This window comes from Bos indicus x Bos taurus, chromosome 11 (assembly GCF_003369695.1).
Source record: "Bos indicus x Bos taurus breed Angus x Brahman F1 hybrid chromosome 11, Bos_hybrid_MaternalHap_v2.0, whole genome shotgun sequence".
In the NCBI taxonomy this organism is placed as follows: domain Eukaryota; kingdom Metazoa; phylum Chordata; class Mammalia; order Artiodactyla; family Bovidae; genus Bos; species Bos indicus x Bos taurus.
Window position 1 is genome coordinate 3,254,380 of NC_040086.1, and position 19,740 is coordinate 3,274,119.

General features: G+C 45.7%; 1 protein-coding gene across 2 annotated transcripts in view; it reads right to left on the reverse strand.

Moving 5' to 3' along the window:
* TMEM131 (transmembrane protein 131) overlaps positions 1 to 1,305 on the reverse strand; it is a 185,995-nt gene extending 184,690 nt beyond the window's left edge. For both annotated transcript variants that reach the window (XM_027554633.1, XM_027554632.1), the window contains exon 1: positions 565 to 1,305. In XM_027554633.1, the coding sequence (XP_027410434.1) occupies positions 565 to 748 (184 nt within the window). In that variant the 5' untranslated portion in view covers positions 749 to 1,305. The remainder of the gene's footprint in view (positions 1 to 564) is intronic.
* Between the last annotated feature and the right edge of the window lie 18,435 nt (positions 1,306 to 19,740).

The window sequence follows — 19,740 nt, forward strand, 5'->3', positions numbered from 1 at the left end:
ACGATACTTAAGAGGGAAGCTAAAGATACAAGATTCCTCCTCCGAAAACGTTTAAACAAATCTAAAGTAAAATTTGGCAAGCTGTCCCCCAGTGTCGCTATTTTTACAATTTAAAGTGAGCTCTGTTCGCACGCCGTTATTAAAACCGCAACCAAAAAAAAAAAGTGTCCTGAAATTTGCTTATTAACAACAATCAAGTCTAAAAATATGCCCCTCCTACCTAGTGAGCCAAGTGGCAAGAATATACGAGAACTCAGGAAGTTTTGAAATGGCAGTGACAGGAGACAAGGGGGAAGACGGGGGTGAGACGAGGGGAATGAATCACGGAGAACAAGAGCAACTCCGTGCGGTCAAAGCCGCGAGTTGGCATCCGAACTGCGAGTTCCCGGCTCGGGACGAGACTCGACCGAGCAACTTCGCGCCGGACCGAGCCCTGAGCCCGGCCGCCCTCCGAGCCGCGAGCCGCGGCCCTTCCTCCCCGGTGGCAGCCCGGCAGCGGCCTCCGCGAGGGCGCGGTGACAGCGCGGGGCCGGGCCCGGGAGATGCCGGCCGGCTGACACCCACCTTCCTTCTCGGCCCGCGCCGCGGCCACGACGAGGGTCATCACCAGGTGCAGCGCTCCCAGGAGGCCGGCGGCTGCGCTCCGCGGGCCCCCGCCGCGGCCGGCCGCGGGCTCCAGACCAGCCACGGCGGACGTGGAGGCAGCGGCGGCGGATCCCGCTGCTCCTCCTCCGGCCCGCTTCCCCATCCCTGCCGGCCCGGGGCCGCCGCGCTCGAGGTCCGGCGCGGTCCTTCTCGGCTAGGCGGCGGCGGCGCGGGAGCCGTGGTCCGGGCTCTGGCCGCGGCGCCTGGGGGAGACAGCGGTTCCGGGCCCAGGGCTCGGGCTCCGGACGTGGGTCTGGGTCCGTGCGTGCGTGTGAGCGAGCGTGTCAGTCACGGCCTCCGCCTCAGCATCGCCCACGGGGAGTCGAAGCGGAGAGGCCGCGGGTCAAGCACGGCGGGCGGCCATACTGGAAACGGGCACTGGCGGCGGGCTCTGGGCGCTGGCCTGCGAGGGGCGGGGCGCGGCCCTGGGCACCGCCCCCGCCGTGCCGTCACCTGAGCAGCCCGCCGGTCTGTCTGTCCGCCCCGGAGTTCAGTCCGAACTCCTCGTCCTGCTCTCAGAGGCCCACGGCTCCAAACGCCAGACGGGACGGGTCAACACAAATCCAACCTGTCACCGGTGCCCCACCGGGGAGGGGGAGGAGGGAGGCCGGCCGGGGCCCAGCCGCCAGAACTTGTAATGGCGGCCCACGCTTCGCGGAGGCAGGGACGGCGATCACGTGGGGACGGGGGGCGGGGCTTGGTCGCGCAGCCGCCCTGGGGCGGGGGCGGGAGCTGGGCGGAGTTTCGGGGCGCTGGGGGAGGCAGGGCGGCAGCTGAGAAGCAGGCAACAAACGCCTGCATCCCCTGTACTGCATTGCGAGAGCCTTCCAGAGAACTGAGTGCGCGGACCTCGAAGTCTAGCGCGGAAAATCCATTCCAGTGTCTCTTCCAGGCCACACCCCCGCTTCTCAGCCGTTTCGAGAATACCCGGGACCTGTTTCAGTTTCCCGGTGGCGCTGCCTTGGGGACGGGGACCTGCACTGTTCATCTTTGCACTCTTGAAGATACAGCACTCTGGAACGCTTCGTGGAATTCTCCTGCACTTGGATTGTGCCGAGTTTGCTGTGGGAAAGCCCTTTGCTGTGTGTGTGTGTGTAAAGTGGCAGTGGCTGACTTTCTCCAACTTGGAATAATTCTTAATACATTTTATTCACCTGTTTCCTTCAAGGCCCAGCACAAATCAGAAAGCCACCTGATTTGGGCCTCTTAGAGGCCCTTTTCATCCTAGGTCAAGGTTCTTCTTGGGCGTGGCTGTTCTCTACAAACTTTCTCTTTAATCAATTAGTAACTTCCCCTCACTCCTAATTTAGTAACTCTTTTAGTAACTTCCCCTAACTACAGAGCCGTTCACTTAGGCTGAGCTGGATTTGTCGAGTGAATGTTGTACTAAAGCTGAGTCCACCGCTAATACGTCCTGAAACAAACTACGTGGGAAAAATAAAATTTCAAGAAGCTATACAAAAGAAACTCAAAAGTACTACCCTCTGCAGTCGTCTTCTTTGTCAAGCAAGCACTTTATATTTTTTAAGAGCCTTCACCCTGATTTTGAAAAGCAATTTTACTTTTCTGATTTTTAGAGTAAGAATTTAATTGAATTTTGTTCTTGATGTAATTAAATAGGAATAATTAGTATCATCTCTAAGTGGGCGTTTCCATGTTTGTAGATCGAAGGCTTTCAACTCACTGAAGAAATCGACTTCAAAGATAAGTATGTGAGTGCAGGGTCAAAACTTACCTTCAATGTGCAAGGAGCCTGTAACTCCTCCCCCATTACCAGTTTCAAGGCAGACAAGCCTCTTCAACCATTAAATGCTTAGGTTCTCTTACACAGGAATCAACCAAGTCCTCTGATTAGCCTGAGGCTCAGGAGCCCCATGGGAACTAAGCAAATATCTGTAATTGGAGCTTAGACATATACAGACCTGTTTCATCAGAGGCTGATTGCCATGAAGCTAATGAAGCTTAAGCTTTAGGGCCTTTCTCTTGCACAAGTTTCTTCCAAAGGTCTCTGCATCTAACTGTGCTTATAAGCTCGTATTCTTGTTATTTAAGCCCCCAAACCCCAATAGCTGTGTAGGCATTTAGGGCCTACCATATCCGAACCTCCCTGTGCCTGATGGACTTTGGGAGCCAGAGCAGTGATGATAGAAGTTTGTTCCCAGGAAAGGGCATTGAGACTGCTGGGAGAATAATAATAAAAGAAGAACTGACCATACAGTTTGGTAAACTGTATTGGAGAGTACCCAGAGTTGCCATCACCTCATCCTTCTCTTTCCCCCCAGAGCCATGTTCTTTAGGAAGGAGAGAATGAAGGAACTGGGAATTCCCTGGCAGTCCAGTGATTAGGACTCTGAGTCTTCACCACCAGTGGGCCCCAGGTTCATCCCTGGTCAGGGAACTAAGATTCTGCAAGCTGTGCACACATAAACAGGAAAGAAAGAAAAGAAACTGAAGGAACTGTCACCAAGGACCTTTCTGAAGTTCCAATTAGCAACAGATCTCCCTAATCCCCTTTGGGGAGTTAGACCTGGGCATTTGGCAAGTGGAGACAGGCTATTTAGCTGGCAGAATCAGGGAAAACCAGCTAAACCTGTGATTCTCCATGTATCATCCCCAGACCAGCATCACCTGGGAACTTGTTAGACATGTAGATTGCAGATCACATCCAAGACATGCGGAATCAGCCTCTGGGTTGAGGTCCTGCAGTCCGTGTTTTTACAAGCCACCGGGTGACACACTCAAGTTTGAAGACTATTGCACCAAATTGACACATGCAAGGAACAACACACTGTTAGGACTTTTCACCTTCTGCTCACTTTGTTGTCTACCCAGATTAATAAACTACTATTGGAAGCAGAGTTGAAAGGGACTCAGGTGAATTTAAGGCTTAAATCCTAGCCCTGCTTTTATTAGTTATATGAGGCTAGGCAAATTACTCAACTATTCTGGCCTCAAATTCCTTATTTGTAAAATGATATCTAATAAATCTGGAGAAATTAAAAAACTGTATTAAGCTCAGTGAAAGTTCCAAGGATCATGGATTGGTTTACGGTGGTGGCGGTTTAGTCACTAAGCCATGTCCAACCCTTGTGACTCCATGGACTGTAGCCTACCAGGCTCCTCTGTCCATGGGATTTTCCAGGCAAGATTACTGGAGTGGGTTGCCATTGCCTTCTGCAGGGAATATTCCCAACCCAGGGATTGAAACCAGGTCTCCTGTATTTCAGGTGATCTCCTCCATTTCAGGTGGGTTCTTTACTGACTGAACTACCAGGGAAGCCCTTTATTGGTTTATAGTCCCACAAAATATCTGAGGAGGCTTACAAGAATACTTTCATTGTAATAAAAATATATATGAATTAAAATTTGGGACTTGGAGGGGGAAATATGTTGGAGTCCCCAGGGCTCCATCTCACTGGCTCGTTGGTTGACTACACATGGGTCTCCTGACGTTCAACATCACCTATACTCTTTTTCAAGTCTCAAGTTTATATCACCAGCCAGACCTCACTGTTTCTATTGCTGCAGCTCTGGACATCTTAAACTCACATGAACTCTTAATCTGCTCCCTAAACCTTCTCCGCCCACAGCTTTTTCTGTCTCTAGAGCCACCCCAAGCAACCAATGACCGATGGGTGATACACACCCCACGGTGTATCACCTCTATGATACACTGTGGGATGAGCCCTATCTATTCTGCCTGGATTTCTGAAAGAACTTCCTAACAGCTTTCTCTGTTCCCAACTGTAAAAGGAAAATTTTTCCACTTACAGCTCTTGCCAAGGAAAGTTGATGGTATACCTCGTCTGGTTCAAACCAACTGAAGCTGATAAAGGACTGTGAACTCTGAATGACCCCTAGGCCAGACTCTTGTTAGGCCTAGCTGAAGGCTTGTTCCTATCCAGTGAACAAAGGGCTCTGTTTGATCCAGCACTGTCCATTCCTATCCAGCATGCCGGTTTTCAGTCTTAGATTAGCTTCACCCCCACCAACCCCCTTTCCTCTTTCTAGCACCTCTAAAAAAACCCTGACCTTTCCCAATTCATGAATTACTCAGTAAACTTCTTCACTGATATGTTTCTTTGCCTGATGAGTATATAAACTCAGCCTTGATTTTATTTTTTTTAAGTTCTGGTGGTCTTTGCTTTCTTTTTTTGACATAAACTTGTAGTCTATTGTCAACACAGCAGCAGAATGACCATCTAAAACATGACATCGCTTGTGTCTCCTGCAGTAACTCCTATCTCAGGGTAAAAACCAGAGCTCTTCTGCTGGGCCATAAGGCTCTAACACAATCTACCCCACCCCCCATCTCACCTCCTATTATCTTTGACTTCAATTTCTACTGGACTCTTCTAGGGTTGGTTAATTTCAATGGATCATATGATAGCTCTATTTTTATCTTTTTAAGGAACCTTCAATTCTCTCTTTTTTTTTTAGAGTTTACAGTTACTCTTGTGGTAATTTTTATTAGTTATTTTTGGCTGTGCTGGGTCTTTGTCGCTGCAAGCGTTTTCTCTAGTTATGGAGAGCAGAGACTGCTCTCTAGTTCAGTGCTCTGGCTTCTCATTGTGGTGGCTTCTCTTGTTGCAGAGCACGGGCTTGTAGTTGAAGCACATGGGCTCATTAGTTGCAGCTCCTGGACTCTAGAGCAAGGGCTCCCTAGTTGTGGCGCACAGGCTTACTTGCCTCTGGGCATGTGGAATCTTCCCAGACCAAGAATCGAACTGGTGTCCCCTACCTTGCAAGCTAGACTCTTAACAACTGGACCACAAGGAAAGCCCCCTCTGCATTCTTAAAAAGAAAAAAAACATCAACTCATGAAGCCCCAGGTTTAAATCTATTCAATTACCAGATAAATTGCTATAGCCTAGGGGAGGGCACAGAGAAGGCGATAGCACCCCACTCCAGTACTCTTGCCTGGAAAATCCCATGGGCGGAGGAGCCTCCTAGGCTGCAGTCCACAGGGTTGCTAAGGGTCGGACATGACTGAGCGACTTCCCTTTCACTTTTCTCTTTCATGCATTGGAGAAGGAAATGGCAACCCACTCCAGTGTTCTTGCCTGGAGAATCCCAGGGATGGGGGAGCCCGGTGGGCTGCAGTCCATGGGGTTGCAAAGAGTTGGACATACCTGAAGCAACTTAGCAGCAGCAGCAGCAGCAGCAGGGGAGGGCAAATAAACCTATATAGCATACAGAAATATACTCAATATTTTGTAATAACCTATAAAGAATAAGAATCTGAAAAAAAATATATATGTATGTACACCTGAATCACCTTTCTGTACACATGAAACTAACACAACGTTGTAAATCAACTATACTTCAATTAAAAAAAGAAAAGAATTTACCAAAAAAAAAGAGCCTATGAAGCTCTCAGGGGGAATATTTGTGTTTCAGAGTTAGTCTACATTATGGTTAGCATCTGTATTCTATCATAAAGGTTTGATTCTTTGAATCCCGTTGATAGTATACAGGCCAGGGAATATTAATAGCAGACTCCTTGGTCTTTATAAAATATGTGTGTTGTTACACAATAGAAAATGTGATTAAAAGAACAATTCTTTTTGTTGGAGAAAATGTTTTCTTTTTGACAATGTGGTCTTACTCATAATGAATAGCCAGCCTCATACCAAAAAATCCACAGGGTTTAGAAAAAGAGATGGACCTTCGATCGTTCATTGAGGATGGCTTTGAAACCAACCATGGCACGAACCTGTGCCCACCTCCAGCTACTGTTGGGCAGTTATGCAACCTCCATAAATATATTTCCAGTTTTGTGTTTTAAAAACAGAACAAAAAATTAACTACTGATAGTTGTAAAGATTGAATAAACTAAGTTCCATGAAACTATTGGACATAGAAGATGTCCAATGGTGTCACTGTTTTAATCTTGATTATCATCAAGAAACAGGAAACTGAGGCCTGGAAACAAAGGGCAACGTAATGGCAGGGCAGAGACATGATGCTCCAAGCTAGGGTTTTCATCTTCTGTTTCATTCTCAGGTCCATTTAATATTTTATGCATCTTCAGTGCTTAATTTGTCAAAGTACTCTTTTAATTATTGTATTCATCTTATAATAATATCAAAACCTGAAGAATTAAAATTCCACTGCTCTAACTAAACAATAGCACAGATCAATTCAGTAAGATCATAAGAGGTGACTCCAATGATCCCTCAAGAGGGCTCTCACTAAGTGGTTATTAGCCATAGCTTGACCTTCCCTGAAATTATGAGCTCAAGCCTAAGCACTTTTGTTTTTGACCATGCCATGTGGCATGCAAGATCTTAGTTCCTGGAACAGGGATTGAACCCATGCCCCCTGCATTGAGAGCATGGAGTCTTAACCACTGGACTGCTACAGTGATCCCAATCCTAAGTACTTTACATGAGTCAAGGTTGGCCAGGTTATATCTCAATAACATACAATCTCAAACTCTCAGTGACTTCAAACAACACATTTGTTTCTCTCGTCTGCTACCTGTTCATCCAGGATCCTGGCTGATATAGTAACCTGAGTCACTCACTATAGCACAGTGAAAAGAGTGCTCCAGAGGGGCCCTTAGTGGAAATTAAATTATCTGATGAAAACTGACATTTCATTACTTCCACTCACGACTCTGGTAAGAACAGGTCATTTGGCCACATCTCACTTTGAGGAACTGAGGAAGTATAATCTTTTCAGTGATGGAAAGTCGGGGGGGAGGACAATTTAATAGCCTTAGTGATGACTTCAGGCTTTAACCTTTTTTCCTTTTCTTCTTGGAAAATAAGAAGCAGAAGCCTGAGAAAAGATAGTGGAAACTGGTTTTAGTCTCATGAATTATCATGTTGTAAGGAACAATTTTTTTTTAATCATTTATGCCTTTTTTGGCTTGGTGGTTTAATATATTTGAATACTCATTGTGAATACTGTCACCAATGAATGCTTTTAAAAGCAGTTGGGGGAATTCCAATTTTAATTTTTAGAGTTTGTGCTTTAAAAAGGCAATAACAGGGACTATTGAATACTGACAGGATTTTTTATGAAGAATTTTTAATTATCTTAGATGTGTTAATGATTACTGATTTTTTTTTTAAAAGGCTTTATCTTTTAGATATACATCCTGAAATACTTATGAATGAAATTATATGATGGAATTTGCTTCACAATAATCGACAAGGTGGGCTTCCCCGGTGGCTCAGCGGTAAAGAATCTGTCTGCAGTGAGGGAGACACAGGAGATACTGGTTCAATCCCTGGGTCTAGAAGATCTCCTGGAGGAGGAAATGGCAACCCACTCCAGTATTTTTGCCTGGAGAATCCCATGGACAGAGGAGCCTGGCAGGCTACAGCCCATGGGGCTGCAAAAGAGTCAGATGTGACTGAAGTGACTGAGCATGCATGCAGGCAATCTACAGGGCAAGTGGAAGCAGTGGGTAGGGTTACAGAGGAAAGATTAATCATGACTTGATCAGCTGCACTTGGGTGATTAGTGCAGGAGTTCATTATGCCAGTCTCTCTACTTTTAGGTATACTCGGAATTTTCTATTTGAAAAAAAATTAATAGGCTTTAGCCCCAGATCTGGCTCCTCTAGACATGGCTAAGAGAGTGCTAGACCATTTCTGGTGCCACTGGGGCTTGTCATCAAACCCCAGGTCTTCTTTCATCCAAAGAATTTTTGCACTTGCCAAATATTTTAAGCAACCAAACTTAGGCCAGGGTGGTAGTGTCCATGCCTGGCAACATCTGGTAGGACCCCAGAAGCACCTCTTCTTGCCCCCTGAGGAGGCCAAGTGCTCAGAGCCTCCTGGGGCCACAGTTACTGGCCCCGTCCAACACCTCAGACTTGAGTCCAGCTTGGAACTGAATTCCTCTTCTCAGGGTCCTCTGTGGCCCCGGCAGGACACCAAAGTTCCTTTGGTCATTAACCGGGTGTACAGACACCTTTGATCTCTGAGGAGTGCAGAAATGTTTGGAGCATGAACCTAAGCCAGACACAGACCTGTGGTCTGACACAGGGCTACTGTGAATGCTCCTCCCTGCTGCCTAAGGTCCCTGGTCATCAGCTCAGACTTTCTCCCCTGAGCCAGTCCACTCTCAGCTTCAGTCACTGCCAACCTGTTCTGATGCAAACGCTGTTGTGAGCATCACCAGGGTGACACCTGGCACACTAACCCACCCCGTCTCGGTGAGCACTGCTCCCCTGCCCACAGACCTCCAGTCAGGCATTTTACCCCCCATCATTTGGCTTTTCCTGCCATAGTTGATTAGCTATAAACTCCAGGCTGGTCCAATCAGATTCTCTTGAAATATTTGATTAATATTTGATTAAGAAATATGAACATTGAGGATGAATTAGGAGATAAGTAAATGGCAGAGCTTACACAGGGCCATCTCCAACCCCCTGCTGCAGAGTCCCCGGAGCTGCCCTCAGGGCTGGTTGCTCAGCATTTCCAGGTGCCATGAGACAATCTAGTGCCACCAAATATGTATATATTTATATGCATGTATATATACAGGCTTCCCAGGTGGCAAGGGGTAAAGGATCCACCTGCCAATGTAAGAGATGTGGGTTCAATCCAAGTGGGGAAGAACCCCTGGAGAAGGAAATGGCAACCCACTCCAGTGTTCTTGCCGAGAGAATTCCATGGACAAAGGAGCTTGGCGGGCTACCGTCCATGGGGTCGCAAAGAGTCAGACACAATTGAGCAACTGAGCACCTGAGCACATGCACACACGTCCTTAGAAGACCTAAGGGGACACATTGGGCTGACATTCTAGAGACATTGTCCATAATCTGTTCACAGAACCAACCTGATCAGGAAGCTCCATCCCCAGAACCAGGCTGTCTCTCCCTCCGTCCAACAGAGAGCATGCGGGTGCCCTGTGTCCTGCCCCTTTCCTCTTGGAGTTGCCTTGCAAACAGTGGCTCACACTGATTTCATCTGAGTGTGTGTGTGTGTGTGTGTGTGTGTGTGTGTGTGTGCGTGCTTAGTTGCTGAATCCAAATCAAATCTATGTATTCCAGTGGAAAGAGAGGCTAAGAAAATGAAGATCTGACTCCTACAGTTGAAGGTAAGTTCACAATCTGAGATGTCATCAAAATATGGATGGATGTTTATAGGGTTTTGGTTAGGTTCCTGACTGCCAACACGTTGGGGTTAGCCAAAAAGTTGATTTGGGTTTTTCTGTAAGATGGTATGGAAAAGTCTGAATGAACTTTTTGGCCAACCAAGTATTAGGCCTCTGAGTGTGTTCTCTTGTATACTTTGCACCACCGTTCTTCCATCATTCCCACTTAGCTGGGCAATGCTACTTTCCTGCCCTTTCCTCCCACTCAGGGCACGCTTGCCCAGGGCATCCTTCATGCATTAATTCAATTTATGTTAATTGAGTCCCTACCACATGCCGGGACTGTGACAGCAAGTCAGCATAGTCTGAGACCTTGCAGATCCTACCAGGGTTCATGAGGACATTTCCACTGAAGGTAAAATAAACTGACTCAGGCCAGATTAGCCGAAAAGGCAGACATTATTATAAGAAGAAGGGAATATCTCACAGACCCCCAGGGATTTCAGTTATACACATATATCCACTCTTTTTTAGATTTTTTTCCCATAAAGATCATTACAGAGTGCTGAATAGAATTCCCCGTGCTAGATAGCAGGTTCTTATTGGTCATTATTCTATATATATATTTAGTGTGTATATGTCAATCCCATTCTCCCAATTTATACCCCTCCCACCCCTGGTAACCACAAGTTTGCTTTCTACATCTGTGACTCTTCTGTTTTTTAAGTAGCTTCATTTGTACCATTTCTTTAGATTTTCACATATATGCAATATTATATGGTATTTGTCTTTCTCAATCTTCTCTTAACTTTTCCAAATCAATACAGAGTAAGGGAAAACACTATTTGGAAATGCCAGGTGGCTAATTTTAGGTATTCAGATTTTGTCAGAACCATTCCTTGGCTGAGTAATTTCATATACGTTTTAGGGAACATTGGTTTGAATAGAAGTCCGTTTCTGCTGCTGTGGTTATTTTTGGTCAGTTTCTCTCTCATCAGTGAATCTGTGCATCCAGATGGCATTTACCTGTCTTTTAGAGGTCAAGAAGTCATTTGGTTCAGCCTTACATTGTGACAGGGCTCTGGGTATATTGCCAAGGGAACAGGTCCCCCTACTGTGCCAGATGGCTGATTATCTGTGGTTATTATGTGTATAAAGCATTTTTATAAGTTCCCAGAACTCTCTGCTCAAATGTCAGCTCGACAGAGAGGCCTCCCTGACCACCTCTAAAATAGCATCTGTCTCCTGTGTCTCTTCATTCCTCTACCCTTCTATATTTATCTTCAGGGCACTTGTCACCACCTGACACATTATATATTTATTTGTTTACTGTCTGTCCCTCACCTTCAGAATGCAATCTTCAGGCAAGAAGGAGCTTATCTGTGTGTGTATGTGTGTTAGTCACTCAGTCGTGTCCGACTCTTTGCGACCCCATGGACTGTAGCCCACCAGGCTCCTCTGTCCATGGAATTCTCCAAGCAAGAATAATGGAGTGGGTAGCCAGTCCCTTCTCCAGGGGATCTTCCCAACCCAGGCATTGGATCGAACCTGGGTTTCCCACATTGTGGGAAGATTCTTTATCGTCTGAGCCACTAGAAAAGCCCAGAAGTTTGTCTATTCCCTGCTGTATTTTTATTACCAAAGTAGTCTCTACCACATGGCAATATTAGAATGAATGCATGAAATGAAGGAGAGAATGAATGAATTACCCTGCTATTCATGAAGAGAGGAAGGCGGAGGGCAATTTAAACCTGGGGAAATAGAAGGAGAGATGGGAACTTGAGCAGGAAGGACTCCATGTATGTTTGTCATCTGCTCTCAAGCCACAGAGCAGAGGTGAAAAGGTTCCTGGCAGGAAGGTTGGGATAACTAGCAAAGGTGATGACCATAGCAACTCTGTGGCAGAGATGGGCCACAGTCCACAAGCTTGAGTGTGCAAGAGATATTGAGTTGGCCAACAACTTGTTCAGGTTTTTCCATGCTATATAATGGAAAACCCTATACCATTTTACTTTCTATGCTGCTGCTAAGTTGCTTCAGTCGTGTCTGACTCTGTGCGACCCCGTAGACAGCAGTCCACCAGGCTCCCCCGTCCCTGGGATTCTCCAGGCAGGAACACTGGAGTGGGTTGCCATTTCCTTCTCCAGTGCATGAAAGTGAAAAGTGAAAGTGAAGTCGCTCAGTTGTGTCCCACTCTTCTCGACCCCATGGACTGCAGCCCACCAGGCTCCTCCATCCATGGCATTTTCCAGGCAAGGGTGCTGGAGTGGGGTGCCATTGCCTTCTCTGGATTACTTTCTATACCTCAGGCCAATTCCAATTTTGAGGCTTGGTTTTGGCATGATGGAGGCACTCAGCCGAGGTAGAGTTCCTGTCCTGCCCCACCTTTGTCAGCAGTGGGAGATGGGGGTTCTATCACCCCATGGTGGGGTGGAGGGTTGACTTCTCCACAGATGGCAGCTCCTGCCTGTCTGCGTGAGTTGGAGAGACTTCAGCCATCAGTGCTCTGGGCCTGTCCCACCGGGATTTCTCATTCATCAGCTCTCTGATTCACCCTCTGGGTTCTATTAGAAGGAGGTGGTTTCCCTACCACTGTGTTCTGCTTTTTAAGCAGGCCTGTAATTTCTGTTCTCAATTCCATAGTAAGTTTCAGTTCTTTATTCTCCTACCCCGTAGAAGAACTCTCCTCTGATTCTCAGGCCTAAAGGTCTGGTAATGCTGCTAAGTTGCTGCCGTCGTGTCCGACTCTGTGTGACCCCACAGACGGCAGCCCACCAGGCTCCCCCGTCCCTGGGATTCCCAAGGCTAGAACACTGGAGTGGGTCGCAACTTCCTTCTCTAATGCATGAAAGTGAAAAGTGAAAGTGAAGTCATTCAGTTGTGTCTGACTCTTAGCGACATCATGGACTGCAGCCCACCAGGCTCCTCCGTCCATGGGATTTTCCAGGCAAGAGTACTGGAGTGGGGTGCCATCGCCTTCTCTGAAAGGTCTGGTAATAAAAGGAGGCAATTTAGCTTGGAAAATCTTATGCTGCCCTTGTTCCTCATGAATGTTATAGGACATTTCCTGATTAAGATATCTCCTTTATTGCAGTAGAAGTCTTCCTAAATCAAGGATTTAGTTTCATTAAAATGATGGAAATGTATTAGAGTCGTATAGATGAATAAGACATTAGTACTTGGGTTTCTTTCATTTATTTATTTCTTTATAAGTTCTTTTTTTTTTTCACATTCTATTTATTTATTTATTTTTGGCTGTGCTGGATGTTGCCTGCGGGCTTTTCTCTAGTTTCGGTGAGTGGGGGCTGCTTTCTAGTTGAGGTGCACGGGCTTCTCTTTTTGCAGAGCATGGGCTCTCAGGCATGGGCTCAAGTAGCCAGCTTGCAGGCTCTAGAGCACGGGCTCAGTAGTCGTGGCACATGGGGCTTAGTTGCTCCATGGCGTGTGGAATCCTCTCGGAGCAGGGATCAAATCCGTGACCCTACATTGGCAAGCAGATTCTTAACCAATTGACTACCAGGGAAGTCCCAGTTTCTTTGATTATAAATGAATTATTCATCTGAACAAAGTGTCTCTTGAGAAAAAAAAGAATCTCAGTTTATATGCAACCATGGCCAAAATTTCATGAGGGAAATTTTAGCACTATTATTAGCCAGGTTGCCAGTTCAGTTCAGTTCAGTTGCTCAGTCATGTCTGACTCTTTGCAACCCCATGAATTGCAGCATGCTAGGCCTCCCTGTCCATCACCAACTCCCGGAGTTTACCCAAACTCATGTCCATCAAGTTGGTGATGCCATCCAGCCATCTCATCCTCTGTTGTCCCCTTCTCCTCCTGCCCCCAGTCCCTCCCAGCATCAAGGTCTTTTCCAATGAGTCAACTCTTCGCATGAGGTGGCCAAAGTACTGGAGTTTCAGCTTCAGCATGAGTCCTTCCAATGAACACCCAGGGCTGATCTCCTTCAGAATGGACTTGTTGGATCTCCTTGCAGTCCAAGGGACTCTCAAGAGTCTTCTCCAACACCACACTTCAAAAGCATCAATTCTTCAGCACTCAGCTTTCTTCACAGTCCAACTCTTACATCCATACATGACCACTGGAAAAACCATAGCCTTGACTAGACGGACCTTTGTTGGCAAAGTAATGTCTCTGCTTTTGAATATGCTATCTAGGTTGGTCATAACTTTTCTTCCAAGGAGTAAGCATCTTTTAATTTCATGGCTGCAGTCACCATCTGCAGTGATTTTGGAGCCCAAAAAAATAGTCTGACATTGTTTCCACTGTTTCCTCATCTATTTCCCATGAAGTGATGGGACCAGATGCCATGATCTTTGTTTTCTGAATCAACATTTAAGCTTTAAGCCAACTTTTTCACTCTCCTCTTTCACTTTCATCAAGAGGCTCTTTAGTTCCTCTTCACTTTCTGCCATAAGGGTGGTGTCATCTGCATATCTGAGGTTATTGATATTTCTCCCAGGAATCTTGATTCCAGCTTGTGCTTCTTCCAGCCCAGCGTTTCTCATGATGTACTCTACATATAAGTTAAATAAGCAAGGTGACAATATACAGCCTTGATGTACTCCTTTTCCTATTTGGAACCAGTCTGTTGTTCTGTGTCCAGTTCTAACTGTTGCTTCCTGACCTGCATATAGGTTTCTCAAGAGGCAGATCAGGTGGTCTGGTATTCCCATCTTTCAGAATTTCCCACAGTTTATTGTGATCCACACAATCAAAGGCTTTGGCATAGTCAATAAAGCAGAAATAGATGTTTTTCTGGAACTCTCTTGCTTTTTCGATGATCCAGTCAACGTTGGCAATTTGATCTCTGGTTCCTCTGCCTTTTCTAAATCCAGCTTGAACATCTGGAAGTTCACGGTTCACATATTGCTGAAGCCTGGCTTGGAGAATTTTGAGCATTACTTTACTAGCGTGTGAGATGAGTGCAATTGTGCAGTAGTTTGAGCATTCTTTGGCATTGCCTTTCTTTGGGATTGGAATGAAAACTGACCTTTTCCAGTCCTGTGGCCACTGCTGAGTTTTCCAAATTTGCTGGCATATTGAGTGCAGCACTTTCACAGCATCATCTTTCAGGATTTGAAATAGCTCAACTGGAATTCCATCACCTCTACTGGCTTTGTTTGTAGTGATGCTTTCTAAGGCCCACTTGACTTCACATTCCAGGATGTCTGGCTCTAGGTCAGTGATCATACCATCGTGATTATCTGAGTCGTGAAGATCTTTTTTGTACAGTTCTCTGTGTATTCTTGCCACCTCTTCTTAATATCTTCTGCTTCTGTTAGGTCCATACCATTTCTGTCCTTTATTGAGACCATCTTTGCATGAAATATTCCCTTCCTATCTCTAATTTTCTTGAAGAGATCTCTAGTCTTTCTGATTCTGTTGTTTTCCTCTATTTTTTTGCACTGATCACTGAGGAAGGCTTTCTTATCTCTCCTTGCTATTCTTTGGAACTCTGCATTCAGATGCTTATATCTTTCCTTTTTTCCTTTGCTTTTCACTTCTCTTCTTTTCACAGCTATTTGTAAAGCCTCCCTAGACAGCCATTTTGCTTTTTTGCATTTCTTTTTCTTGGGGATGGTCTTGATCCCTGTCTCCTGTACAATGTCATGAACCTCATTCCATAGTTCATCAGGCACTCTATCTATCAGATCTAGTCCCTTAAATCTATTTCTCACTTCCACTGTATAAACATAAGGGATTTGATTTAGGTCATACCTGAATGATCTAGTGGTTTTCCCTACTTTCTTCAATTTAAGTCTGAATTTGGCAATAAGGAGTTCATGATCTGATCCACAGTCAGCTCCCTGTCTTGTTTTTGCTGACTGTATAGAGCTTCTCCATCTTTGGCTGTAAAGAATATAATAAATCTGATTTCAGTGTTGACCATCTGGTGATGTCCACGTGTAGAGTCTTGTCTTGTGTTGTTGGAAGAAGCTGTTTGCTATGGCCAGTGCGTTCTTTTGGCAAAACTCTATTAGCCTTTGTCGTGCTTCATTCCGTATTCCAAGGCCAAATTTGCCTGTTATTCCAGGTGTTTCTTGACTTCCTACTTTTGCATTCTGCTGCTGCTGCTGCTGCTAAGTCGCTTCAGTCATGTCCGACTCTGTGTGACCCCATAGATGGCAGCCCACTAGGCTCCTCTGTCCCTGGGATTCTCCAGGCAAGAACACTGGAATGGGTTGCCATTTCCTTCTCCAATGCATGAAAGTGAAAAGGGAAAGTGAAGTCGCTCAGTCGTGCCCGACTCTTCTCGACCCCATGGACTACAGCCTACCAGGCTCCTCCATCCATGGGATTTTCCAGGCAAGAGTACTGGAGTGGGGTGCCATTGCCTGCTCCGCTTGCATTCTAGTCCCCTATAATGAAAAGGACATCTTTTTTGGGTGTTAGTGCTAAAAGGTCTTGTACTTCAAGCAAATAGGGGGTGTTAATATAAAATGATAGAAATTAAAAGAATCTAAGCCAGTTAACAGCAGTGTGTGTCAGAAACATTCCTAACATATATAGGTCTGGTTCTATCCTCAAAAACCCTGAATGCGTGTGTGTTCTGGGACTGAGAGCTAAGAGTCTAGTCCAGTCCCTCATTCATTTTACTGATGAAGAAACTGAAGCTCAGAAAAATGAAACGATCTGTGAAAGCGGCAGTCTCATCACGTATATTCTAACAGGTTATGACTCTGTGGCCAGAGTAAAGCTATTCTGGCTGATAATATTTAAAACTCATTACAAAACTCAACGTTCATCATCACCTTGTAATTCTGTAAGTAATAATGAAGAAATTCTTAGTTCCTATTGGAACCAACCCTCTAATATTCAGGTTAGCAGTTCTCAAAGATGGGTTTCCCTGATGGCTCAGCGGTAAAGAATCTTCTGCTAATTCAGGAGATGTGGGTTTGATGCCCAGGTCAGGAAGATCCCTTGGAGAAGGAAATGGCTACCCACTCCAGTATTCTTGCCTGGGAAATCCTATGGACCGAGGAGCCTGGTGGGCTACAATCCACGGGGTCACAAAAGAGTCGAATGTGACTTAGCAACTAAACAACAACAACAATTTGCCAGAGGAGGTTGTCTTCAAATGTCTTGCAGTCCCTCCAGAGAGGGGGCTGAGGTGACAACAGGTGTGGGGGGTAAGCAGTGGACACAACCGTGGTCAGAAGAGGGCTCAGAGTAGGGGCCAGCAACTCTGTAGTAGATGGTTGAACCTAAAAGGACTTGGCTCAGAGAGTGTCACGAGCTGATGGCATACAGGCTGAGTTCCTTGAGGATGTGGTTAGAGAAGGCGGCCTGCCAGCACTGGACTCCTCTACACCCTGACATCACTCTCTGGATGGTTTAGAATGAGAAACTTCCTCTGACCCTGCTGCCCCTTTCCAAGTAGTTACTTTCTCACATCCCCTTTACCATCAATTTTCTCAAAAGAATAGTGAAATTTGCCACCTTATCCTCCTCAACACCTATTTTTCATCCTGTTGGGCCTCCTCCCACTATCTCTTTCTGCAAAATAACACTGTTCATTCATCCATCTGATATCTGATTAATATTTATAGCATGCTGAATTCATGCCAGATACTGACCTAGGCTCAAGGTGAGTGTAAAAGACAGTCCTTAGCACAGGGAGCTCAACCCAGTGCTCTGTGACAACCTAGAGGGGTGGGATGGGGTGGGAGATGGGAGGCAGGTTCAAGAGGGAGGGGACATACGTATACCTGTGGCTGATTCACAATGATGTATGGCAGAAGCCAGCACAATATTATAAAGCAATTATCCTCCAATAAAATGTTTTAAAAAATAAAGCAAAAGACTTCTTGGGATGGTTAAAGAAGATGTGCTACATATAGACCATGGAATATTACTCAGCCATGAAATGGGATGAAATAATGCCATTTGCATCAATATGGATGGATCTGCTAAGCTGCCGCTAAGCTGCTAAGTCACTTCAGTTGTATCTGACTCTGTGTGACCCCATGAACGGCAGCCCACAAGGCTCCCCCGTCCCTGGGATTCTCCAGGCAAGAACACTGGAGTGGGTTGCCATTTCCTTCTCCAGTGCATGAAAGTGAAAAGTGAAAGTGAAGTCGCTCAGTTGTGTCTGACTCTTAGCGACCCCATGGACTGCAGCCTGCCAGGCTTCTCCGTCCATGGGATTTTCCAGGCAAGAGTACTGGAGTGGGGTGCCATTGCCTTCTCCGATGGATGGACCTAGAGGTTATCATACTAAGTGAAGAAAGTCAGAAAGAGAAAGACAAATACCATACAGTATCACTTACATATGGGATCTAAAATATGACACAAATGAACTTACCAGCAAAATAGAAACACTCACAGACATAGAGAACAGGCTTATCATTGCCAAGAGGATGGGGAGGGATGGGGTGGGAATCAGGCATTAGTAGATTCAAACTATTATATACAGAATGGATAAACAACAAGGTCCTACTGTACTGGGAACTGTATGGAATATCCTGTGACAAATTGTAATGGGAAAGAATATGAAAAAGAATATAGATGTAGAACTGAATCCCTTTACTATGAGTAGAAATTAATGTGACATTGTAATTTGACTATACTTCACTAAATAATAAATTAAAAATGAAAGTGCTTACTCCATAGAGCTTACTTTCTGGTGGGGAGCACAAATGATCACACAGCTACTTACTCTGATGGTGACATCAAGGAAAAATGGAGAGCATCAGGAGAGAGTATAATAGGAACCTAATTTAGATTGGAATGGGAGGTGATGAGCAAGGAAGGACTCTTTAAGCAAGTGGAAGTTAATCTGATACCTCAAGGAGTAGCAGAAATTGGCTTTCAAAGAGTGAGGAAAGGGTGGAACAAGAGTCAAGGACCCAAGGCAGGAAAGAGTACGGGCAATTTATAGAACAAAGAGAAAGTGGGTCAGTATAGCTAGAGCCGATGAGCCGATGAGCAGTGCCAAGTGGGTCTAGGAAGACAGGCAGGGGTGCGGTCATGAAGGCCAGGCTGAGACCTTTGATCTTTTAAATTTAAATGGTTTTTTTTTTTTTTTTCAGTCGGTGTGCTGAGTCTTCCCTGCTGCGTGAGGGTTTTCTCTAGTTGCAGTGAGCAGGGGCTACTCTTCACTGCAGCACGTGGGTTTCTCATTGCAGTGGCTTCTCGTCATGGAGCACAGGCTCCAGAGGGTGGAGGCTTCAGTAGTTGTGATGCACGGCCTCTGTTGCCCTATGGCATGTGGAATCTTCCCAGACTAGGGATCGAACCTGTGTCCCTTGCATTTGTGGGCGAACTCAACCACTAGACCACAAGGGAAGTCCCGAGACCTTTGATCTTGATTCCAAAATCAAAGGGAAGTCATTGAAGATGTTAAGCAGAGAAGATATATGATCAAATTTATATTTTAAGAATATTGCTGTCTGTTGGCCAAAGAGTGGATTAGGATGAAACAGGAGTGGCAGTGCTCTCAGTGAAAGATGATGGTGACTTGGAGTAAGATGACAGCCTTGGGAATAGAGGGAAGTAGAAAGACTCATGATATATTTTGCAGGTTGACAGATCCTGATCCATTGGACATCTAGGAAATGTCAAGTATGACCTCTAGGTTTCTGGCTTATGCAGTTGCATGGATTGGTGATGACATTTACTGAGGTTTAAGATGCTGGAAAAGGTGCTTCCCTGGTGGTCCAGTGGTTAAGAATCTGTCTTGCAATGCAGGGGACACCAGTTTTATCCCTGGTCCAGGAAGATACCACATGCCACGGGACAACTAGGTTTATGGGCTGCAATTGCTGAAGCCCGTGCACCCTAGAGCCTGCGCTCCACAAGAGAAGCCACCACAAGGAGAAGCCCATGCATTGCAACAAAGAGTAGCCCCTGCTCTCTGCAACTAGAGAAGGCCTGCACAGCAATAAAGACCCAGCACAACTGAAAATATATCATTTTTTTAAGTTGGAAGAGTAAAAGGTTTGGAAAAATAGGCAAGTGTTTCTTGTTTGAGATGTTTGAGAAACATCAAAGGCCAGATATTAGGAGGGCAGCTGGATCTG